We start from the raw sequence: 25,858 nt of genomic DNA, 5'->3' as shown, positions 1-25,858 counted from the left end.
TGCATTTCTCTAAGCCTTAATACAGTGATTGTGTCGGGTGACTCTGAAGCACATCTCAGCGACGGCGCTCACACACAGTTAAACCAGCAGCGACTCAAATACGCCCAGAATAAAGCCAGGCTTACCTAGAAAACAATCCGCCACGATGTGCCACAGTCCACAAACCTCAAATCCACAATCATGGTCCTACATTTTTCTCAGCATCAGCAGCCGTACAATAAAACGACAAGCTCCGATGATGCTGCGTAACACCGCCCTCCTCCTGCTGTCAGAGTGATGCTGCGTAACCCCGCCCCCTTCTGCTGTTGAATGATGCTGCGTAGCCCCGCCCACTCTCGCTGTCACAATGATACTGCGTAACTCCGCCCACTTGTAATGTCAAAATGACCTCATCACATTCAGTTTACTCACTGCAGTCCTTTAGATAGATAGATAGATAGATAGATAGATAGATAGATAGATAGATAGATAGATAGATAGATAGATAGATAGATAGATAGATAGATAGATAGATAGATAGATAGATAGATAGATAGATAGATAGATAGATAGATAGATAGATAGATAGATAGATAGATAGATAGATAGATAGATAGATAGATAGATAGATAGATGTTATGCTGGTTTAAAAACAACCCAAGTTGGGTTGAAAATGGACAAACCCAGTGGTTGGGTTAAATGTTTGATCAATCTGCTGCATAGTTTTCTCAACTATTGTTTAAAAATTATTGTATTGCATGCTTAAAATGAACCCAAAATATGTTGGAAATCGCCATTTATTAATTATTAATAAGTTTAATGAATACTAATTAAACCATTTATTAAATTGCATAAATGTTCATTATTATTGTTGCCTCTATAATTATGTCTGATTTTTAATTTCCATTTCATTTTAAGCCAGTCATATAGTAACTTTTTTAACAATTTGTAAAGTAATTTTTAAATGTTTACCCAACTGCCCAGCATGTAAACATTTAACCCAACTGCTGGGTTAAAACAACCCAATCTCTGGGTTTGTCCATATTTAACCCAATTTGGTTTGTTTTTAATCGAGCATTTTTAGAGTGTATATAGTATAAAAATCATTTTGAACAAGTAATTTTTGTTCATTAACAAAATAAATGGTGAATTCTTGTAAAAGCCTTGATGTCCTTGTTTTCAGTGTCTTCATGTCTATCTTGTAATGTTAAAATCCACCATATAATTAATTTGAAGCAGATACATGTAGAAAAAAAACACTGCAGTTACAGATGTTAAAAGCAAAAAATGTTTCGCTAAAATAAATGACGTGTACATTTTTCCATGACATCACATTGTCTCTCAAAGGGTTAGTTCACTGAAAAATTAAAATAATGTCATTAATTACTCGCCCTCATGTCGTTCCGCACCCGTAAGACCTTCATTCATCTTCAGAAAACAAATTAAGATATTTTTGATGAAGTCCGATGGCTCAGTGAAGCCTCCATAGGGAGCAATGACATTTCCTCTCTCAAGATCCATTAATGTACTAAAAACATATTTAAATCAGTTCATGTGAGTACAGTGGTTCAATATTAATATTATAAAGCGATGAGAATATTTTTGGTGCGCCAAAAAAACTAAATAATGACTTATTTAGTGATGGCCGATTTCAAAACACTGCTTCAGGAAGCTTCGGAGCACATATGAATCAGTGTGTCGAATCAGTGGTTCGGAGCGCCAAAGTCACGTGATTTCAGCAGTTTGGCGGTTTGACACGTGATCTGAATCATGATTTGACATAAAAGATTCATAACGCTCCGAAGCTTCCTGAAGCAGTGTTTTGAAATCGGCCATCACTATATAAGTCGTTATTTTGTTTTTTTGGCGCACCAAAAATATTCTCATCACTTTATAATATTAATATTGAACCACTGTACTCACATTAACTGATTTAAATATGTTTTTAGTACATTAATGGATCTTGAGAGAGGAAATGTCACTGCTCCCTATGCAGGCCTCACTGAGCCATCGGATTTCAACTAAAATATCTTAATTTGCGTTCCGAAGATAAACAAAGGTCTTACGGGTGTAGAATGGCATGAGGGCGAGTAATTAATGACATTATTTTCATTTTTGAGTGAACTAACCCTTTAATGACATCATATTGTCTCTTCTGTGCAGTCTTCTTTGGGTCTTTTAATCAGATTTGATCGCAGAGCACTTTCTTCTGAACTCTTGCCCATGAGAACGAATCCACTTGTTGGCAACTAGAATGAGGAATTCAAAGAAAGAAGTTTTAAATTGTGTAAGAATGTCTAGTGCACACTGCACATGAGTCACATTTATATTATTCCTTTGATTTTGGGATGAAATGTGACCTGGTCATGTTTTCTTAATTTTCACCATAAGAGAAACTCTTTTTCACTAATATAATACAAGCCTCGCAGAACACTTACCCCATTTATTGCCTACAAACACAGGACATGCTGCATGTAAAGTTCTGGCATCTTCATCTCCATTTCTTAGCAGGTTAAACCACAACACTGCTGTACCCTGATGGAATAATCATAAACACGTGAGCACAATTATAAGTAATTTAGTTATTTTGTCTATTTAAATTTCAGTTGAAAACATTGTGGTAAATAAAGGTGTTTCAACTAACCCTCTTTGGCTGAAGAGCTGCACCAATGACAGGAAACACTGTTGCCTATGGAAGCCCGTTTCCGCCACTAAAAAAAAAAAAAAAAAACGCCACTTAAAAGAAAAAAAAAAAAAAGCCACTAAAAAAAAAAAAAAAAACAAGATTAATTGCGACTTTTTATCTCAGAATTGCGAGTTATAAAGTCAGAATTCTGAGATATAAAGTCGCAATTGCGAGTTATAAAGTCAGAATTCTGAGATATAAAGTCGCAATTGCGAGTTATAAAGTCAGAATTCTGAGATATAAAGTCGCAATTGCGAGTTATAAAGTCAGAATTCTGAGATATAAAGTCGCAATTGCGTGATAAAAAGTCAGAATTCTGAGATATAAAGTCGCAATTGCGAGTTATAAAGTCAGAATTCTGAGATATAAAGTCGCAATTGCGAGTTATAAAGTCAGAATTCTGAGATATAAAGTCGCAATTGCGAGTTATAAAGTCAGAATTCTGAGATATAAAGTCGCAATTGCGAGTTATAAAGTCAGAATTCTGAGATATAAAGTCGCAACTGCGAGTTATAAAGTCAGAATTCTGAGATATAAAGTCGCAATTGCGTGATAAAAAGTCAGAATTCTGAGATATAAAGTCGCAATTGCGTGATAAAAAGTCAGAATTCTGAGATATAAAGTCGCAATTGCGTGATAAAAAGTCAGAATTCTGACTTTTTTTCTCGCAATTAACTGATGGTCAGTATCTCTGTCTGTAACAGCGCATCCAACGATAGCTGTGCTGCCGTGAAGTCTGAAGCTGTTGGATGTATTAAAATGTTCCACTTCAGCTTTGTCTGATTTATTGCGCCTCCGCCACAGCTGATTCTTCTTCTTCTTATGATTATTATGATATTGTTATTATCGTGTAAAATTCATTAGTGTATCCATTCTGTTAAAAACAACTTTTATTGTCCAAATACCTCGACTGTAATTTGCAGAATTGCATGATTCTATTTCTACCCTTGAGTTGCAAAGTTAATGAAACATGATAGGTATTGGTTGTTTTAGTATTAAGCCCACTAGATGGCAGTAAAAGCTGTTTTTTCTCCTTGAAACGCTGTGTACAAGGTTACCGTGGAAACATTCTATATGCATATTCCTGCGTAATGCATATGTCCGGAGACTAATCTATATGTGTCTCCTCCAGTAAATTCAATATTTCTTTATTGGTAAATCGGCGCTAGAAATAATCCTTTATGATGTCCTCTATTTAATGTATAATAATAACAAAGCAGTAATACTGATGGTCAGTCGCAATGAAAGGAAACGCAAGCAAAGTAAGAACTGTGAGAAATAACGTTTCACAGTAGTGAGAAAAAGTCAGAATTCTGAGATATAAAGTCGCAATTGCGAGAAATAAAGTCAGAATTCTGACTTTATATCACGCAATTGCGACTTTATATCTCAGAATTCTGACTTTATAATTCGCAATTGCGACTTTATATCTCAGAATTCTGACTTTATAACTCGCAATTGCGACTTTATATCTCAGAATTCTGACTTTATAACTCGCAATTGCGACTTTATATCTCAGAATTCTGACTTTATAACTCGCAATTGCGACTTTATATCTCAGAATTCTGACTTTATAACTCGCAATTGCGACTTTATATCTCAGAATTCTGACTTTATAACTCGCAATTGCGACTTTATATCTCAGAATTCTGACTTTTTATCACGCAATTGCGACTTTATATCTCAGAATTCTGACTTTATAACTCGCAATTCTGAGATAAAAAGTCGCAATTAATCTTTTTTTTTTTTTTTTTAGTGGCTTTTTTTTTTTTTTTTTAAGTGGCGTTTTTTTTTTTTTTTTTTTTTTTTAGTGGCGGAAACGGGCTTCCATAGTTGCCCCACCAATGTCCACATCACTCATCTACAATAAAGTAGTCAACTGTCAATAATCTGGAAAGTGGGAAATATTTAAAGTAAATTAAATAATTGGTTATATTATACTCCACTTATTACACCCTCACATAGATTAGGACAGTAGAAATCCGGCCTCCTCTGAGTTGAAAGTCTGAGTCATTTGTCAGCTGTGGAGAGATTTTGGAACAAAGTAATGAAATGTTTCTTCTCTATTGCAGGTACATATCTTCAAACAGGCCCAGAGGAATAACAATAACACATATTTAAAAATGTTCTTATATTCTACCTTTGAGTCATAATGTGGCTCATACTGGCCTCCAATTCCATAATTTGCAATCTGTCAAAAAAAGTGAAATTTTAGAAAACCATAACAGATAGACTCAATTCTCATGTGAACAGTCAATTCTGGCCTCTGTTTGAATGTTGAAGGAACCAACAGGGTGTACTGTACGTTTTCCAAACATGGGAAATGTGACCTACACGTTGATTGCATCTCTACATACATAGACCTACACGAAATCTGACAATGCTATTAAAGAAAATCATATTGCAGTAATTAAGAACTGAATTAAGTTAAAGTAATTAAGGTTTTTGATGAAAACATTCCAGGATTATTCTCCTTATAATGGACTTCAATGGCCTCCAGACGGTTGAAGGTCAAAATGACAGTTTCAGTGCAACTTCAAAGACCTTTAAACGATATCAGACGAGGAATAAGAGTCTTAGCTAGCGATACGATCTGTCATTTTCAAAAAAAAAATATAGCTGTATATGCTTTATAAACACAAAATATCGCCTTGAATGTATTTCCGGTTTCCGCATTCTTCAAAACGCTTACGCTGTATGTCCTACGCCTTCCCTATTCTATTTACGGAAAAAAACAAAACTGGCACCGCTTTCGTTCCTTAAAATGTTCAAGGCGATATTTTGTGTTTATAAAGCATATACAGCTGTACTTTTTTCGAAAATGACCGATCGTTTCGCTAGATAAGACTCTTATTCCTCATCTGGTATCATTTAAAGCTCTTTGAAGCTGCACTGAAACTGTAATTTTGACTTTCAACCATTTGGTGCCCATTGAAGTCCACTATAAGGAGAATAATCTTGCAATGTTTTCATCAAAAACCTTAATTTCTTTTTGACTGACGAAAGAAAGACATGAACATCTTGGATGACATGGGGGTGAGTAAATTATCAGGAAAAGATTATTTAAAAGTGGACTAATCCTTTAATTACATGATCAGAAATTACATGAACAGAAACCATCTGTATTGTACGTATAAAGTGCTATATAAATAAAAGTGACTTCACATGACTTATTACAAGGTAATACTTCTGTTTGTGTTACATAAGTTTTGGTAATGCACATAGCTAATAAATCCTAAATCTATATATCTTGTTCTGTAATATCCAGTTCTGTAATATTCTTGGACTGAAAGTCTAAAAGTTAACTATTTAAAATTAGCATTCTAAACAGATCAATCCATTACACTAGTTTATGCTTAAAATTCAACCTACCATTAGGGGCTTTCGCATCGGGTAGTTCTAGGAAATTTGTTCTAGGAACTAGCCACCAGGGTGGTTCCCCAAGAACTAATAGTGCCGTTTTCCTGGTTGCATCTGCACCGCCAGTGGGAACTATGAAGTGACATAAGCTGCGCTTGTTGTTGTGACTTTTATTTTGAAAGCGCGGCAGACTTTATTGTAACGGTGCTGACAATGCCAGAGCCTGAGTACACATCGCTCACATTCTCCGTCTTCATTAGTTTACAATTTGTTTAACAGCCTGTCTAACATGTTATTAGATTGAACTCTTATACAAAGAAAGAACACAGTATATGAAAAAGTATTAGCATTTGCCATGTGGTTGATGTCCAATGTCACTAACTGAGCAGAAATACATAATCATGTTTCGCTTGGTCCCCTCAAAGTTGTGTTGGATTTTTTCCTTAACTTGCCATCTATCATTATTTACCATGTTTGTAGAGTTAATTTGTGGAGTAAATATATAGGATATAAAGCTTTTTTAAAAATGGCAGTTGCCGCTGTTTTGCGTGCGTTTGGCCAATCAACATACACTTATGTCACTGGTAGTTCCTATAGTGCTGGTTTAGACTCTACTCTGAAGTAGAAGCTAATTTAGTTCCCCCAAAAGGAGTTCCTAGAAATGAAATCATTCCTAGTTCCTGTGGTGCAAACACAGCAAAATCCAGGTACTTCCGCTAATAGTTCTAGGAACTATGAAAAGGTTCCTCCAGTGTGAAAGCCCCTATTGTGATTTGGTTAGGAATGTGAATACCTGGAGCTCCTCTGCTGTCTCCAATTCTAGACCAGTGACATCAGCGATTCTTTGGTTGATCTGTGTGATCACAGGATCTTCATCTTCAGAGAGCCATGCACTGAGAGACAAAGCGGACAGTCACATTAAGATCTGTGTCTTCTCAACTGCAAACTGAAGACTGCCCTAGACTACAAATATTCCCTTACGGAGTAGTTTTCTGTTCGTGTCACGTAAAGCACAGAGACAAGAAGGTAAAATCCATATGCAGCTTTAATGGGGTAATCCAGAAACGTAATCCAAACAGGCAAGGGTCAAAATCCACAGAAACAGTCCATACAAAAACAAGAAAAACAGGAAAACCAAAATGGAGAAACCAGAAACCTTACATGAAAACACCATAAAAAAGCAGAGACAACCCAGGTATAAATAGACAGACACTAATGAACAAACACAAAACAGCTGGGTGCAATGAAACAGGATAATGAGTCCAGGAAGTGTGTTATGGGAAATGAAGTCCAAGAGTGAAAACAACAGTCCGGGTTGGAGTGCCCTCTAGTGGTTGATTAGGGCACTCCCACTAGTGATCATGACAGTTCGTGTTTTGTTTTGTTTTGTTTTAATTTAATTACAAGCCCATCCTAGTACACACACTGCACAAGTCCTCAACCTTGACACTAATAACTTAACTCACTGTACAAAGCTAAGCTGCATATTATACAAAAGTGCAATTATTTGTCATGCCATTGACTATTATTTACTGTATATTAACCTGTTAGCGTTCCACTCTACCGCCAGTGGTACACATACCTTTCAAAAGAAACCATGCATACTTAACATTCCTAAGGTCTCTTTTTCAATGGTATTTGTACCACGGTGGTACAGTGGAAAGCTAAGGGGATATACTCCAAATGGTTCAAGAACAGCATACAATTTACTTTGGGTATGCCTTTTTTAGGCGTTTAGGCAAATTTTACAGGAATGGGCAAATGTGGGGAAACAGGTGTCACATCACAACCTTGTATGCCCATTCTTCCTTGATACCCTCAAGGGGCTGTCTGGCTAAACCTGCCACAATCTGGGATTCAGTCAGTGGCAGTTCCCAACAGGTCGTTCACCCATTTTCCACACATCACGTCTGCCGAAACATGGTACGCGCCCATAATTTGGAAGGTTTCAGGACATATGAGGTTATTAGAGCAGTTTGCCCCTAGAGAATACTGGCACTGCCTTTTCAGAAAGTCCCTTGTTCCAGAAGTTTGGCTGTTCCCTGCAGTGACATTTCAGACAGCCGAACGCCATTCCCCCACCTTATTTCAGGCTATGCCCCATGTCAATTGGGTAGACAAGTACAGACACTTGATACCTTTTTTCAGAACATTTGGCAATGTGGCAACTTCTGCCAAATGTGTCATTGTGGATCTGGAAAAAGGTAAGCACAAAGTCCAGTTCTAGATGAAAACATTCCAGGATTATTCTCCTTATAATGGACTCCCACTATTCGGGAAACCATGCATAATGGGTGGCCCTGGCTCCACTGTGACTCCAGGGCACCCATATACTGAATAACCTTGATGACTGGCCTAATCCTAGCTCAGACTGAGGCTTTAGCAGTTTAATATCAAGTTGTTGTTCTAGCTGACTTAAGTTGCCTGTGTCAGTCTATTTTAAAGGCTTCTGGGTCTCATGGCAACAGCTTCCCCGGTTATTCCGCTAGGCTTACTGGGACTCTTTATGAGATCATTATAATATAGGCTCCAGGGCAGAGGCTTTGCCCTTGGTGTCACCCTCCCTTGGCCACAATGGTTACTCGCCGGTGCGGTAACCCCAGTATTTGATTAGGCTGTCACACTGGGCGTGTATTAACGTCAAAAAATGATGAAGTTTATTTATGAAGTCTTCTTTATGGGCTGGGGTGTGCTCCTGGAAGGCCAGACTGAGCAAAAGCTGTCATCTCACTTGGCACATAAATTGCTTGTAGATTATGGCAGTGCTTCTGGCATTGAAGTACTTTCTCCCAGACCTGAGGGGCTGAATATACAACATGTCAGTAGTGTCATATATAAATCACCAAGGCAGGTAGAGTTCGCACCCACTGTTCAGGTTGGCGCAACATACCTTGCTTTGAGCTCAGGGTAGGCTAGTCTCACTGAGAGCAGTCTATATCCTGGGATGTCTGAATGTGAGAGCAGACTTCCTGTCAAGAATGGGGCTGAGGCAATATAACAAAAATGGCACAGACTGAGGGCACGTCTGTATGCTTTCTCTAATAGCACTGCTTCTGGTTCTGGCAAGAGTATGGCAGAGTGCATCCCTTGTTTGTAGCTCTGTTTGGCATGCCTGAATATGGTACTTGGACCTAGTAGCTCTCCTGGGAGGCTCTCCTTAGGATATTTCAAACAGGAGCGACCTTCTGTCTCATGTACAGGGTTCAATATGGTGCCCTTGTCATAAGATATGGAAAATGTCCCTGAGGACGACCCATTTCTAGATTATTGTCTCTTGACTGATGTTGTTGAGACCATCTTGAATGCTAAAACACCCTCCACAAGGAAACTGTACACTCTAAGTGGCAGCTCTTCACATAGTGGTGCGAACAGCACCATTTGAATCCAGTCCACTGCATGGTTGGTTCAGTGCTGGAGATCATCCAAGAGCTGCTTTTGGCAGGGATGGCCCCTGCGATGCATGTGCCATTTTATGGCATTTCATTAGGGAGACATTTCCTCGCTTTTTATGTGGAGACAGACAGCTGAGGACTATCTGCCCATCAAATGTTCCTTCATATGATCTTTCTATAGTCCTGGAAGGTTTATCAGGTTGTATCAGGTTATCTATCTGAACCATTGGAGTCAGTGTCTAAGACATTTTTTGACCCTTAAGGTGGTTCTTTTACTAGCCTTAACGTCCCTTAAAAGAGAAGGTGATTTGCAGGCCTTTTCACTTGCTTCAATTTCAATTGCAATTTTCAAATTAATAATGAATTTTCCTCTGGTCTGGTCAAAGTATTATTGCACTCTAGGCCGGATTACGTTCTGAACTTGTCTAAATTATGCATCACTACGTGCAACTGGCTCTAAACCAAACCCTAATCCTATACTAAGTACATGTTGTTAACTAATATTACTCAGTATTTCAATATATAATTACATTGTAACGGACACCTTAAAATAAAGTGTAACCATGTCTTCTTCTCTCCGCCATTCCAGTCACCAGAGCCAGAAAGGTTTATTGTGCCAAATCATACCCTTAAGATTTATGCAGATTACTCAGCTCAGTGGAGTAAATTTACTTATAAATGGTGTGCTGTAATGGTCGCAGCAAAAAGAATTGGCATGATTACACACATGCTTCAGACACAGTCAAGCAGGAGGTGTTACCCATAGCTTCAGCTCATAATGCAGCGTCTTGTTCCCTTCTCAGGGAACCAGGGTTACATGTGTAACTGAGACGTTTCCATCAACCTAATTTTATGCAAACTTTGGGATATCACATTTAAAAAATGCTGGATGGAAACTCCAAGTTTTAAGAATGAGCATAAAATCATATGCGGTCAATTGAGGCGAATATTTGTTTTATCTGATAAGAAGACATGAGCATAAACTACGATGAAAACATATTTACCAAATGAATCCCTCCATGTGCAACAAAAATCTCACGTGACTTTGCCTCAGCAGAGAATGTGATTAGATAAGTGGACTAACCAGCGGACTAGTCACATCACAGCATCTCAAATGTTGGTTCTGCAATGCCTGAGCCAAAGTCTGTCATCAAAATGGCTCGGTATAATAATTACCTCCCAGATATATCTCACACAATTGTGTTCTCAAACATCAGACATCTGCCTCCAAATGCAAGATAACATGATAGTGTTTATTGCATTTTGTATGCGTGATCTGAGATATATCATTATAGTTATTGTCTTGGCTGTGAATGGTCCTTTAACATACTAAAATCCAAAAGGATGTAAACACAAGGAAAAGTGTAACGATGAAAAAAGTTCACCGACTAGCACTCTGGTTTTGTTATATTTGTGAGGTTATCTGAGAATTACATGCATTTTTGAAGGGATACTCCACCTAAATAAATTTACTCATGCTCATGTGGTTCCAAACCTGTAAACATTTCTGAAAAACACAAAAGAAGATATATTTGAAGAATACTGGGAACCAAGCAACAATGAAGTTCATTGACTTCCATTGTATGGAAAAAAACAAAAAAACAAAACCTTGAGACATATCTCAAAATATCTTTTTTTATGTTCCACAGAAGAAAGAGAATCATACCTTTTTGGAAAGACAGGAGTGCAAGTAAATGAGTTTTCATTTTGGGGTGGAGGCACATACCTTTTTGACACACGGGATGCAGCAGAAACTTTTTGCCCAGTGACTGGATCTATGACTTTAGCTCTGGAAAGCTAAATATAAACAGAGTTTTGTGTTGCATTAGATGAATATTGTTAATTACTAATAATACATTATTTGATATTTAAAAAATGGTACAGAGAATAATAATAATATTAGTTATCAATTAAATTTTTTTTTAAATTCCCTATATATACATATATAATCACACTGAATGCTTCAGGGAATAATTCTTCCTCAAATATTAACCTTTTCCCCACCAACTATTTAAAAAAAAAAAAAAAAAAGTTGCCAGGGAAAAAGTTAACATGTCAACACTGAAATAATACTTTTAAAGAGCAGTTTAAAATATGCAATTGTAACCTGTTATAATTATTTTATATAAAGAATTGATGATCATGTTGTACCGCTACTTTAACATAAATGGCATTTAATGTACCTTTTAAATTAAATTTGCATACCTTTGGCCTGGCCAGTGTTTTGATGGTGTCTATCTCTCCTTCAGAAAGAAAGTCATGGTATCGTAGTATTGTAGGCTGATCCCACTCCACTTCCTCTTTGAATAGCACCAGCGGGTTTCCTCTTCCTGTTCTGTACCTGCACACCAGTTTTCTCTTTCTCTGTGGTGTCTATAAACCATAATACAATATTAATCCACATTAACACATTCAGTCTAATCTTCAACACTTTAAGTGAACGCTTTAGATTATACAGTGTTATACCAATTTTCCAATATTCTTGTTTTGTGTAAAACTTTAAAAATTTAATTTTGGTGTGTAATGTTTGTTTTATTAAACCTTTTGCTGCATAGATAGCTATGCTATGGAGTATATTAGCCCAGATTATCCCAGTAGCTAACCTAGCAAACTTTAGTAATTCCAGTGAATATTTAGTTCTCAAAAGCACTTGTTGTATCACACTAGTAACTTATTAAATTACTTTGTTTGCAGGCAGACTTAAAAAAAAAACTCTGGCGTCCAGGGGATACTCGGTGGTCCCACAGGTCGAGCATGCCATTGCGATACATCTGTGCCCGCAGAATGCCGCCACCTGGAGGAACTGTCTGAGGCTCCTCCAGGCAAGGGCGTACATAGACCCTGGACAGGCTGCCTCTGCCCTGCATGCCATAGCGATCAGACCAATTCACTTAAAGATCTGCATGAGGGTAGTCCTGACCCAGAGCTGACGCAGGAGCTGCGTTCGGCAACTGAACTTGCCCTACAGGCGACCAAGGTCATAGTGCAAGCTCTGGGTCCGGCAATGTCCACTCTGGTGGTCCTGGAGCACCATCTGTGGCTTAACCTTGCAAAGATGAGTGATGCTGAGAAAGCGAGCTTTCTTGATGCTCCCATCTTCCAAGGTGGCGTCTTTGGAGATAGTGTCGAGGACTTCTCACAGCAGTTCTCAGCACTGAAAAAGCAGACGGTGGCGATTAGACACATATTGCCCCGGAGCGACTCGGCAACCACCTACAAACAGGCCTCCGAGGTCTTGAACTCCATCTTCCTGTCACCAGGGATGTCCCCCTGCAGCAGCTGCACCAGCTCCGCCACAGCCTGAGCTGGCAACCAGGCTTCAACGGAGGGCCAGACCACTGCCAAAAACCCAGGGAAAAGTTTAGCTGCTCTGACACGCCTGGCCAAGAGGAAGGCACAGCCTCCACTCTGTCCCCCGGTGGAGATCCAGGAGGAGATGGATCTTTGATATAATTTGGATTTTTGTTCGGAGGAGGTGATGCAAGATGCCGAAGGGGCGATGTCTTTATCATTGGCAGAAAAGGAGCAGTTTCCTCATTCCCTGGGCCATTCACACTGTCTGAAGTCTGCCCAGATGAAATAGGAAACAGGAGGCGAGAAGGAAAACCTGAGGCAAATTAACTGGCAGCCTGGATGTGGAGCCTCCTCAACCGTTACAGACCAATTCCGTTGCGGGCTCTCGGAGTGAGGTAGGTGTTTCAATGCCTCTATGGCTATGGTCACTAGATTGAGACGCGAAGCCTCTCAACATGGAGACTTCTGCCCCTCTAAGGGAAGTGGGCATTCACATGCTAAACTATCTCGATGACTGGCTAATTCTAGTGCACTCTCAAGACCTATTGTGTCCACACAGATATATGATGCTCGAGCACCTCAGCTGGTTGCAGCTTCAGGTTAACTGGGAAAAGAGCAAGCTCTCCTAGGTGCACAACATCTTGGTATGGAGTTGGACTAAATCACTATGACAGTGTGTCTTAAGTTGGGGTGTGCCTGGTCAGTGCTGAGCTGCCTGAATTCATTACAATGTTCGCCTCCAATACAGGCTGGGGCACTGTATTCAATGGGCATGCAAATCTCGGGACCCCGGACAGGGCCTTGACTGCGTTGACACATCAACTGCCTCAAGTTACCGGCTGTATTGCTGGCCCTGCAGAGGTTCTGGCTGTTGATTCATGGCAAGCATGTGTCGATCCAGATGGACAACATGGTGATGGTGGCGTATATAAATTGCTAGGGCGGTGTCTGTTCTCGTTGCATGTCACAACTCACCTGCCATCTCGTCCTTTGGACTGAAGTCACTGCATGCCACTCACATCCCAGGCAACCTCAATCACGCAGTGGACTTGCTCTCGTGACAGATGACACTCCGCAGAGAGTGGAGACTCCATCACCAGGTGTTCCAGCTGATCCACAGATAGATCTGTTTGCTTCCCCAGGAGTCCTCCCACTGCCCTCTGTGGTATTTTCTGATCGAAGCTCTGCTCGACCCCGATGCCCTGGTACAAAACTGGCCTGGGGTTTCTGTGCAAGTATGCATTCCCCCCAGTGAGCCTGATTGCACAGACTCTGTGCAAAATCAGGGAGGACGGAGAGCAAGTCTTGCTGGTTGTGCCTTTCTGGCCCACCCAGATTTGGTTCTCAGAGCTCACGCTTCTTGCGTCAGCCCCTCCCTGGCAAATTCCCCTCAGGAAGGAACTCCTTTCTCAGGGAAAGGGCACAATTTAGCACCCATGCCCAGACATGAGTGGACTATCACCAGCAGTGATTGACACGATCACTCAAGCCATCTACAAGGTTGCTGTGTGCTTTGAATTGGCAACAAGTGGTCAGTGCTTTCTTCTTATATGAAGGAAAGGCTGTAGAGGAGATTATCTCCCTCCACCCTGAAGGTGTATGTGGCTGTTATAGTGGCACATCATGACACTGTGGGCGGTAAGTCCTTAGGAAAGCACAATCTGATCATTAGGTTCCTCAGAGGGTAATTCCTCTGAGACTGTACCTTATTCCTTCTTGGGATCTCTCTTTGGTCCTGCTGGCCCTACAGAGAGCTCCATTTTAGCACTTGGAGTCAGTCGAGCTCAGTGCCCTCTCTTTGAAGACAGCCCTCCTGACCGCAAGTGCCCTTTGTTACCGATGCATATATGGATATTTATAGATCTTCTCAGGCTACAACTCACCATCATAACCTTCTTGCCTGTGCATAGAGCCTCATATGCTTTGTCCATGGAGTGAACAGGTGAGTCAAAGTGAGGGATGTATTTTGCGGTCCAGTCCCAGGTCTTGATGCTCTCTATTAGGCTTTTGTAAAGTGCAGGCTGAAGCAGATCTCCCTCGGTGAGGTCTAAGAACAGTTGTAAATTAGATGCATTATAAATGAGTGTGAATTAGTGGATTTGTTTCAGGTGATTTTCATTTAACCTGTGTTGGTTATTGTTAAAGCACACTGCTAACATGTAGCATTGTTTTGGTTTGAATTATTATGCATAATGCTTTAGAAGTCAACATAGAGTGTGGAGCTAATGTGTAAGATTATTTTAAAAATCTTGGAATTATTTATCCATTTAAACCTGGAAAATCTTTAAAACAGAGAAAGTTTTCTTGGGCAAATGGAAAACCTACTTACAGGAGTTGTTTTTCTTTAGCAGAAGAGGTAGATGAATACATGGGAGGTGAATATAATGGAAAAATCTCTGAATTAATTACCATTCTTGTAAACTCCTTACCTTGCCCAGATGACAGCTGAATCTGATGGGAAAATGAAGCAAGCTGGTAAAGAACCTCCTCTTTAGTAACAACGGCTTCCTCTCCCTTATTGAGTTTCCTGAAGGTTTCTTCCATCCAGAGGAGGGCATACTGAAAGCGTTGTTTGAGATAAGAGATCGTGGCGATATGGAAAGTTTCATCTGGATCCAGTTTTAAGTTGTGGTTAATTTCTGAAAAGCCACACATCAAGTTGACGTCACTAAAACCCTCATACCCTCAAGATTTTTCATGTAGAGTGGGGCTTGGCCATGTGTGTGGTTGCCAAGGCATTGCTAGGTGGTTTGTTACTGTTCCCAGATGAAAGTACCCACCCCAAAACTCTTTTCTGATCTCTACATATGACTCTGTCTAATGTAATTCTATGGGATTGTTCACATGTTTTATCATCGACAAGTCAATTTTATTTCTAGAGTGCTATTTCACCATACACATTGTTTAAAAGCAGCTTTACTGAAAATCATAATGTTAATGTTTTTAAAATGTTAATGTCAGGCCTTATGGTCACATTTAGCAGATTAGTTCTGGGTGAAAATATAGTTTACATTTTGCAACGATAGAAAAAATCAAAAGTTGAGATACAGAGCTCTGCAAGTATATGTATGCAGATAAAGTAAGACATAATATCCAACTTTACATCAAGATCTCGGTGATAAAAAAAAGTTACATTTTGTGATGTAATAAAAAATAAAAAAAATCATGCAGTTGAGTTTTGCTTTATAGTGTTACACTGTTTAATACTCATGGTTAGGGGCTGTTCAAATCACTAAGCAAACCTTATCAATCAAGAAGAGTGATAAAGAAAAAATAAAACCTCCATGAAACGCACCAGAAAACAACGTGATGTTCCTCGGATCCAATCTGTACATTTCTTGCAGTCTAACCAAAGCCATCACTACACCTTCTACATCATCTGCACCGGGGAGTGTCTGAGCTGTAGATCTCAGGTTTTCCAAAGCATCTGCGAGAAATTAAAAATGTTACTGACAATGACCTTGATCTTTAAGACCTGTTCAGTTTAGTTTTCCATCATATTTACATAAGTCCCTCAGAAACCTCTCAGTTGCCTCAACAACAGGACAAGCCTTCACAAATTCACATTGCAGTTAATAGCCTAATTAATCATAATCATATTATAATAATAAAAAAAACAGTTTCTGAATGATATATTCTGAATGTCTAAAGTTAAAGTTGTGTGTGTCTCCTTAAACCTTTTGCATGTCTTCCCTCTATAAGGTCCAGTGTAGCGGGCCAGACTTGACTTAGCTTTCTCACAAGCTGGTACGCTGCAAGAGGGTTGCTGATGAATTTCTCTGGATCTTTGGGAGCATCATCAAAGTCATTCTCAAATGCATTCAGAGTCCTGATAAATAAATTATATCAATAATAAAAATATATATATTTTAAGATGCATTACAGACTGTGGCAAAATAAACACAAAACTCACCATTTGTGCTCTGTGAATGTCCCCATAACTTACTGATAATTAACGGACACTGAACTTAGTCACATTATTCTATTAAACGCGCCTAATTTAATTAATGTAATAAAACCTTTGTTAAAATTAAATTTAGCATGCTTTCACTGTTTGTGTAGTTGTTAAAAAAATACTTGATGCATTTTATTAATGTTGAACTCAACTTACATAATACTCTCCTCTCGACCAGTCTCAACTGGTTTTAAGATTTTAAAGTTTAAATATTCTATATATTCCAAAATAAAGTTCTTTGTGGCTCTTTTAATGCTCTGCTCTATTTCTTTATACACCATCACCCCCATAACAAAGTAACACTTACCTTCTCAGAAGGTCTGATTGGTGCTCCAGCGCTTCTATATATTCATGAAGGCATGTGACAAACTTTTTTTTGATGTCTATAAGCTGAACCATATGATCTGCAGATAGTATATCACAACCGTTGGCACTTGTTCAAAAACATGCATGGTTAAAGAGAGACAGAGATGACATAAACATGCTGTTTTATCATCTTATTGCAATAGACTAACCTGTTGAAGAGTAGAATTCATTTACAGCAACACAAGAAATCCAGCATGTTGATAACAATATAATCCACTTTACTTCCATTTTGAGCCGTTAGTTGAGCTGAATGTTCAGTCTCATTCTGTTCAGCACAGAACTAGTCTCTATGTTCTGATGCAATGTGGTGAGTTAACTCACACCTTTCAAGAAAACAGATTACAGCTAATTGTGTTGTTGTCTGACTGAATAATCTGCTATGATTAGACACGCTTACAACCATGACAGGTTAGAAATCTAGGTAATTACAGCAGGTAACATACCCAGACATTGAGGTTTTCATACTGAAAAGAGAACTGTGGTCTAAACAAAGATGTGTTTACAGTAAAAACATTACAAAATCAAATCTAATTGAGAAACAGGTCATTACAGAGGCTGTTTATGCTTGTGGTGAGTCATTTCATAGTTTCATGGTCTTATTATTCCTGATTTATATTTACTTGAATTCTAGTGACTATAATACTGTATTGAACACATCACAATGCAAAACAATCAATGCAAAGCAAATAAAATATATGCACAGTGTGTGTGTGAATGAACAGATGGATCTGTTCTCGTCAGTCGGTGAAAATATTCCAGATTTTGGAACAATATTAACAGCTCACAAAAGGCAAACAAAGAAACATGACTTCAAATTTGGACATTTTTATTGCAAACGAATATAAAATAAAACACTGAAGAACAATAATTTATGCATTACATGAACACAATGAGAGTTCTGTTATGATGTGATACTCCAGTTTAATCTGCCAAGAAAGGTTAAGCAACGGTAAAAACACTCAAAATAAAAGAGAAATCCCTCACAGACAGAATGGCTGACAAAACCCAGCCTGCTCACATCTCTTAGCAGTAAGTCCTGACTGGAGCTGATGTGTGTTCTCGAGGAGTCTGGAGTGTCTGATTGTGTAGTCAAGGCACTGATGGTACTGAGTCCAAACGCTGACATCACTGGATCAGTCCACTTCAGTCAGGCCACATGGCCGTCTGAACTCTTGACCTCTCTCATGGATCCATTTGTTTGAAACTGCCAAACGAGAGGAACTTGTAAATGCGAATTGGTGGCCTGGACATTTGATGGATTTAAATCAACCTACTTTTCATGCCATGCCTGATTTAAAAAATATTGATTTTTGCATTTAAAAAGCAATTGCACACCAATCTCTAGCCTATTCATGAGCATTGCTGGCATTCTTTACTTAGACCACTTACCCCATTTACTGCCTACTAGAACAGGACAGGCTGCATGTCTCGTTCTGTAGTCTCCTTCTCCACTTTTAAAGAGGTTGTACCAGAACACAGCTGTTCCCTACAGAAAGAATAGGAGTTTAAATGCTACATCTGTGAAATGTAAAACACTACAAGCTGATGTCAGATCAGATTGGCAGATGGTCGATATTATTCCAATATATCAAATACAATGTAATGACAGAAACTAAATGTATATTTACTTAAAATTCTTTTTAAAAATTTTAAAATCACAAAATCTTTATTATACATTGATTGGAGAGGCTGTTGGTAGATTTTGAAACTAACATAAGGGAAAGATAATAGTTTGGGGAAGAGGACATCATCTTTGATGTAATGATTTCATACATAAGGTTTATAAAGTATTTTAAAAGGTGTCCACACCTTTCTAGGCCAAATAGCAGCACCAAAATCAGGGAAAACCGTCGCCCCACCGGCCTCAACATCACTCATCTGTAAATGTAGAAAGATTATTAACATCAACATGATATGTCATCAGTGTTTCACATTTTTGTTGTAGAAAACTACACAGTCCAGAATAGGACATATCAGAAGGGTCTAATTTTTGAAGATCTGGACTGCTAATGCAAAAGATACAAGTTCAGCCCGAAGTAAAGCCATGTTAGGAACTGGAGACGTACTAGGACCCCTGTATTGTACTTCTATAAAGTGCTCTGAATGAAATATATCTGCTATATGACAACTTTTGATTAGAGTTATTCAATGTAACAAAATATGAACAAAAGAGCTTTGAAAAGTGTAGTGCAGTGGCTCAAGCTTTTTTGACTCCAAGACCTAATTGTTGCACCACATTTTCCAATTGTTTGCGAATTTACTGGATGAGGATTAAAGGGTTAGTTCACCAAAAAAATGACATTTCTGTCATTTATTACTCACCATCATGTCCGTTCCACACCAGTAAGACCTTCATTCATCTTCAGAACACAAATTAAGATGTTTTTAATGAAATCCAAGGTTTTTATAGAATAGAAAGCAATGTAATTACCATCATTCAAAGTCTAGAAAAGTAGTAAAGACATTGATGAAATAGTCAATGGGACTACAGTGTTTCAACGTTAATGTTATGAAGCGACGAGAATAAACACGCATGCGTCGTGCCGCTCACGTGAACAGCATCGACCAATACTGAGCTGGCGTTCTGACTTAAACATGGAAGTGCTGCATTGAGTACGAGACTGACAGGCTAGAGAAGAGATTGTTGAATAAAGTCGTTATTTTTGTTGTTTTTGTGCACAAAAAGTATTCTGGTTGAACCACTGCAGTCACATGAACTGTTTCAACAATGTCTTTCTGAACCTTGAATGACATTTATTATGTTGCTTTCTATGGGGGGAAAAAAACGAAACTCTCGGATTTCATCAAAAATATCTTGATGAAAGAAGGTCTTACGAGTATGTAATGACACAAGGGTGAGTAATTAATGACAGAAATTTCATTTTTGGGTGAACTAACCCTTAAATGAAAAACAGACATTCTACTGACTATAAGTAACTTTGCAACTACATGTAATCTTATTCTGCTAACCCGAACCCTAACACCTAACCCTAACCCTACCCTTGCTTGCAGTTAGTAAAATGTCTAATGTAGACCATCGAAATAAAGTGTAACCAAGAAATATCTATTTTTATTTTTATTTAAAGTTTGTTTTGTAGGGGTGTAGCGGTACATGTATTCGTCCTGAACCGTCACAGTCACATGTGATCCACACTCCACTCCAGAAGGGGGCGCATGAGGTAATGCAATGCTGTTTGCTAACCACCACAACAGGAAAAAGAGCAGAAGAAGAGACGATCTACACACCAACCCAAAACAAGAGTTCAGATGGCACAAAAGAGATTGCTAGTAGCCTATAGACCCCTTAAAAGTTTGTAAACATTGCAACGTTTCCTGGTGGGCGGGGCTTAGCTGGAGGCAAAAAGAGACGCTGGACTCAATGTTGACAAGCGTAAGCTAGCATGTTTTAGGAGGGATTTATTAAACATGGATGCAGAAGAAGGTTCAGAACTGTCCGAATATGTACAGTCACAGACTGCGGGATTGTGACAGCTATTTTTGTAAATCAACTTAGGTTTTGGATATTTCCTAGACAACATATTAATTACTTTCGGGTGGTTCTGGGAATTTTGTCAAGTCTTATTGTCTAATGTAACCTACGCTGGGTTAACTATGATTATGGCTAGCAATGTGGATTATTTTAAGAGACCATTCAAATGATGGCACACACATCTATAGCTGTATGTTTGTTTAACATTTAAGCTAGCGCACTGAAAGTTGGCGACTTTTCACCTATAAAACAGAAACTTGCTGATTTGTACTAGATAAAACCAACACACCATTACATATGCATCGATTATTTTACCTGATATGAAATGTGCACTGCAAACACAAGCATTATTTATGATCATCTCCTTCCAGTCTGTACGCTGTATTGCATTCAACCACAATTATCTTATTGATTTCTGTGAAGGAATGTCTGCCGGGATCTGGTAAAACTTTAGTTTTGAACCAAAAGTGCTGTTCCTTCTATTCTGGCAGCCAAAAACACAACAAGACGACATTTTAAAGTCAAAACCTCAAACTTTTAACGCGCCCGCTATTAGTTCTTATTTATGTTTTGCCTCCAGCTAGAGCGGTGACGTCACAGTGATGTAGGCGATTAAGGGGTCTATACGCTGAGTTTCGATTAATTTTTGTGACGCATTCCACAGATTTCACAGACAAGGGAACCGGGATGGCAGAAAGTGTCATCCTGTGTGTGTTTTCTTTATTTTTCAAAAGCACACACAAATCAAAATAAAACCCTTTAGTTTCAAATGATGTCTTACTCTTATCTGTATGACGATACATGACGGAGTATTTTAAGTTGTTTCCATTGTTATAATGAGAGAAAATCATTTGGCATTGTGCCGATTTGCGTGGTGGAAGTCTCACTACAATCCAGTGATGAAATATGCGCGTCCTGGAAACGGGAAACCTCAGGTGCCACTTTACTCTCTGTCTCCTCATGGAAAGGTCTCCTTCTCGCTCATCTTTCCATGATTTCTTGAAAAAGCGTAATATTGAACTTTGTACAGCCGCCATTATTAATGAACTCATGCGCAAAGAAAACTAATATTTTATTTTTCATTATTTTGTACTTTTATAACACAAGAGATGCTTTTTAGTTTTGCAGCTGATTGTGACCAAATACCTTTTGTCTACAAAAAAAAAAAAAAAAAAAAATGACCTATGCAAGAGTGCTTAATACACTAAAGGAGGCTGTACTGTACTGTAATACCTCAGGAGGACTAAATGCCGCTAGGTGGAACAAACTGAAATTTGCACTACTGTCTGTTCAAAATAAATGAAAAGAAACCTAGCATTGGGAATTTGTTGCTTTTTTCCTGTTGTACCGAACTCACATCGAACCATGACCCCTAAAGCGAGGTATGCACCGAACCATGACCCTATTGTTTTGTGTTATTGTCCCTGGCTGAGACCCACTGGTGTTGTGTGTAGTGTTCATGTGGATCCATAGAAGCCGATGACACAAGACCTGATGCCAAGTCAAGAGCAATCAAATACACATGAGTTCTGGAACCAGGTACCACAAGATACACATACTTACATAATTTAAAAAAGTAGCCACACGATTTCCAGTGCCTAATGTTTTGAAAGCATCAGGTTCATCTTTCTATGAAGATAAAATTTTAGAGCAGAGTAAAGACAGGCAGAGAGGCAAGAAACGCTCGTCTCCGAGCGCACACACATGTACTTACGTAGTTCAGATAGGTGGCAAGTCTATTTCCATCAACCTTGAGGTTGCTGTCAAAAGGACGCTGCAACAGACGTTTGTAACTTTTAAACCAGATTGAAGAGCAGCAGTGGAATATCTCCGCCTCTGAGGCAACATTACTTTACACTAAATATGCTTATGCTACAACAAAAAAGCTGAGTGTTGGGTGTCAAATCAATTTACAAACATGTACTCAATCTAAAACCATATGAAAATACTTAAGCTCCAGTGTTTTCTATGAGAGTTGCAGGTACTTTTGTCAAAATCAAAATCACTAATGCATTCAAGTTATCAATAAAAATCCCAATTAAATGATCAGGAAACTTATTACCACCAGAAATAAACTATGTACAAGCTTCTACTTCAAACATTTAAGTTACAGACACATTTTAAAACTCTTTTTTTCCCCATCAATTGACACACTATACCCTCACATAAACATATTAAATATAATAATAAAGCTGCGAGCAGCAATTATCGGGGTTCAAGCGCTTTTAGGCCTTTTTTAGACCTGAGTAAAAAGGTATCGTGTTTTATTTAGAAAGCATGTAACCACTTAGATCATAGACTGAAAAGACCATTTACAGCCAACACAGGAAATGCATGTTTTTTTAAAAAGCTTTTTAACAGTTATAGCACCACCTATTGTCTGATCTCAATAAAGGTTTGCATGCTTGTTTAGAATCATATGTCACATGTGATCACCTATTTTCATGAAGTTCTGAGTTTTTGTTTAGGAATTATAGGCTTTTGCATGCACTTGGCCATGCTCATTTACTAAATGACTCCCCAAGCTACCCAAAGGGTATAATTCAACTTATTATTATTTTTTTTGATAATTATTGACCTAGAGAGTCCAGAGAATTGTACTGCATTGTTTTTTTTGTTTTTTTTTTTTTTTTTAGGTTGAGCAAAAAAACTAGGACTAGTTCATAAAAGTAGGTGTTTTACATAATTGCAAATATTTAATAAACAATTTGATTGACAGCAGTGGTTTGAGGCAAATTTGTTCAGTATGAGGAGATCTAATGGTAAGAGCATTGTGAAACACCACATGATTAGAGGCTTAAAACTTAATATCAAAACCTAGTTTCTTTCAAAATTCTCACAGACCTCTAGGGCCGTGAGTCGAAAATGCCCACAGAGTTCAGATCGGCCTCTGTTAACCTTGTCTAATAAGTACTCAAACTTCATTGGCAGATGGCGGCCATGTTTTTTGAGATACACCATAGTCCTAAAAAGACAATCATGGCACCTTGGGCAATAACACTGCATGCCAATTTTCAAGTCAACGGGACTAACGGTTAAGTAGTTGAACGTTTTGGCGGCCCTTAGAGTCCGTGACTTTTCAACTTTTGTTTTGATAATTATTGACAATCAGGCTCCAGAGAATCTTGCTGCACTGTTTGGTGCCAAAGACACTTGAGGATGGTTTAGGAGTCATGAGCGTTTTCGTATTTTTCACATCTGTAGCGCCCCCCTTAGGCCGATCAGGGTCGAGTCTTAGTGACGTTATAGACTGTGTGAGTACTACCAGTTCTCAAAGTTTCTACGACTTACGGTTTGGTCTACCAGTCCACTTTTAGGGGAGAATGCTGATCCTTGGAAATTTTAACAATTACATTTGGGTTTTTAGTACTACGAGCTTGAACCCCTAACTCAGTGGTTCCCAAACTGGTGTACGCGGACCCCTGGGGGTACGTGACGTGACAAAAGGGGGTACGTGGACAAAATGTTGAGTAGTTCATTTAATTGTACCTTAAAATAATATTAAAATCGAGCATGTATTTCTAACTGCCAAAATGTCGTTTAATCAGATTACCTCATCATCAAAATAACTCTATCCACACAAGCAGCATGCATATGATAGATTGCGTAGACTGCACGCTGCCTTAAATCGCGCTAAATTACTGTCAACAATGCACCTTTGTAAAAGTGGGGAATTTAGCACTTACTCACATGAAGAACAAATATAGACACAGATAATGGATTAATTTCGATTTAAGACAAACTTTCTCCGATACAAAAACATACCTTGTGTGAGTTCTTGTATTTAATGTTGATAACGAGCAAGAACGCAATTGTTCCCAAATATCCACATGACTACAAACGTGACATTATTATACAACAGGTCAAAAAATAAAATGTTCATTTTAAACACAGTACTGTCATATTTACTCTATTTTGCAATAAAACCACAGCAGAACTACAACACACGTCTGTGTTTCATGAACAATTCTGCGGCTTTGAACGAATCGTGAGAGTCAATGATTCATTCACAGCCACTTGCTTCATTACTGAATGAATGATTCAATGACTCACTCATAAAAACAGTGAATTGATGCCACCTACTGGTGGTTTTAGTTTAATATTTAAAAATTTTACTTAATTTTACCAACATTGCATATTTCTCTATTGAACATTTTTTATTTAAAACATTATAAAATAAATAAAGTTATTCATAAAGCTAAAAAAAATGCACTGGAAATTCAATTTAGGAGGCAAATATTGTCCCTTAATTGTAAAGGTGTGACTGCAGTCGAAGTGGAAGAGAGTACGCAGAAGGATGGGAATCCCTTCAGGGGGTACTCCAAGATAAAAAGTTTAGGAACCACTGCCCTAACTTCAATGTAATTGTTGGAAAAGGGATCTTTTTTTCTTATAAGCATAGTAAATGGTAGCACTCTGAAGTCATAAGGTATTGGGTGCCATTTACTTTCAATGCTATACAGTTTTCTCCTGTTTTTAAGTAAAGACAGAGTCACTTCTATGCTTCTGTTGTTTTTTGTAATATATATAATATATTGTAGATTTCTAATGTATTGTTACTTCCTCCAACCAAGACTGGAAGAGGCCTAAACATATGTTATATGGATGAAGGTGAGAAATAGATATTGTGTGTCAATTGACAGTAAAAAACCCACTGATATAGAATTCCTTTATTGTCAGAGAAACATTATTACTTATTATATATTTCTTCATGCACATGCCAATGATTGTTTTGATGAAATATCATGCCACATAATTGAAAGCAATGCAGTTTTTGCACAATTGTCTTACCCTTGAGAAATCATAATGTGGTTCATATTGACCTCCAACACCATAGTTAGCAACCTAAGATGAAACAGAATTCACAAGAACAATGGCCCCCTTATCACAAAGATTCAATTCATTATTCACATAAGCAAACATCAAATTAAATCATGACCCTTGTACTACTGTGCATGATTCCCTAAACATTTGTTTACATTTTTGTTTAAATATCTAGAGGCTATATTCTACTAATTAAAATGGTTCATCAAGAATTATCTTGAAAAAAAAATTGTATTGTTAAATTTTTTTATTCTGTAACTCTTTACTATTATATTATATTATATTATATTATATTACATTATATTATATATATACACAGGTGCTGGTCATATAATTAGAATATCATCAAAAAGTAGATTTTTCACTAATTCAATTCAAAAAGTGAAACTTGTATATTATATTCATTCATTACACACAGACTGATATATTTCAAATGTTTATTTCTTTTAATTTTGATGATTATAACTGACAACTAAGGAAAATCCCAAATTCAGTATCTCAGAAAATAAGAA

General features: G+C 38.0%; 2 protein-coding genes across 3 annotated transcripts in view; both read right to left on the bottom strand.

Annotated features, from left to right (window-relative positions):
- Positions 1-2,157: 2,157 nt before the first annotated feature.
- On the bottom strand, positions 2,158-12,284 carry LOC137012199 (prolyl 4-hydroxylase subunit alpha-1). The gene is made up of 10 exons (XM_067375339.1): positions 12,150-12,284; positions 11,623-11,790; positions 11,144-11,214; positions 6,819-6,918; positions 4,806-4,856; positions 4,627-4,686; positions 4,503-4,526; positions 2,624-2,668; positions 2,418-2,514; positions 2,158-2,228 (listed from the first exon to the last, which is right to left on the bottom strand). The coding sequence occupies exons 1-10, from the start codon at positions 12,282-12,284 to the stop codon at positions 2,158-2,160; spliced, it is 822 nt and encodes a 273-aa protein (XP_067231440.1).
- A 5,606-nt stretch (positions 12,285-17,890) lies between these two features.
- The window catches only part of p4ha2 (procollagen-proline, 2-oxoglutarate 4-dioxygenase (proline 4-hydroxylase), alpha polypeptide 2), a 28,489-nt gene continuing 20,521 nt past the window's right edge, over positions 17,891-25,858 (bottom strand). The window contains exons 7-11 of one of the 2 annotated variants that reach the window (XM_067376098.1): positions 25,314-25,367; positions 22,086-22,151; positions 18,842-18,910; positions 18,422-18,518; positions 17,891-18,236 (exon numbers count right to left, since the gene is read on the bottom strand). In XM_067376098.1, the coding sequence (XP_067232199.1) occupies positions 18,166-18,236; positions 18,422-18,518; positions 18,842-18,910; positions 22,086-22,151; positions 25,314-25,367 (357 nt within the window). In that variant the 3' untranslated portion in view covers positions 17,891-18,165. Of the gene's footprint in view, positions 18,237-18,421; positions 18,519-18,841; positions 18,911-22,085; positions 22,152-22,236; positions 22,297-25,313; positions 25,368-25,858 lie in introns of both variants that reach the window. The other variant, XM_067376099.1, reaches the window with a different exon arrangement.

The sequence above is a fragment of the Chanodichthys erythropterus genome, chromosome 22, assembly GCF_024489055.1.
Source record: "Chanodichthys erythropterus isolate Z2021 chromosome 22, ASM2448905v1, whole genome shotgun sequence".
NCBI lineage: Eukaryota > Metazoa > Chordata > Actinopteri > Cypriniformes > Xenocyprididae > Chanodichthys > Chanodichthys erythropterus.
This window is presented reverse-complemented; position numbering and strand designations above follow the sequence as displayed.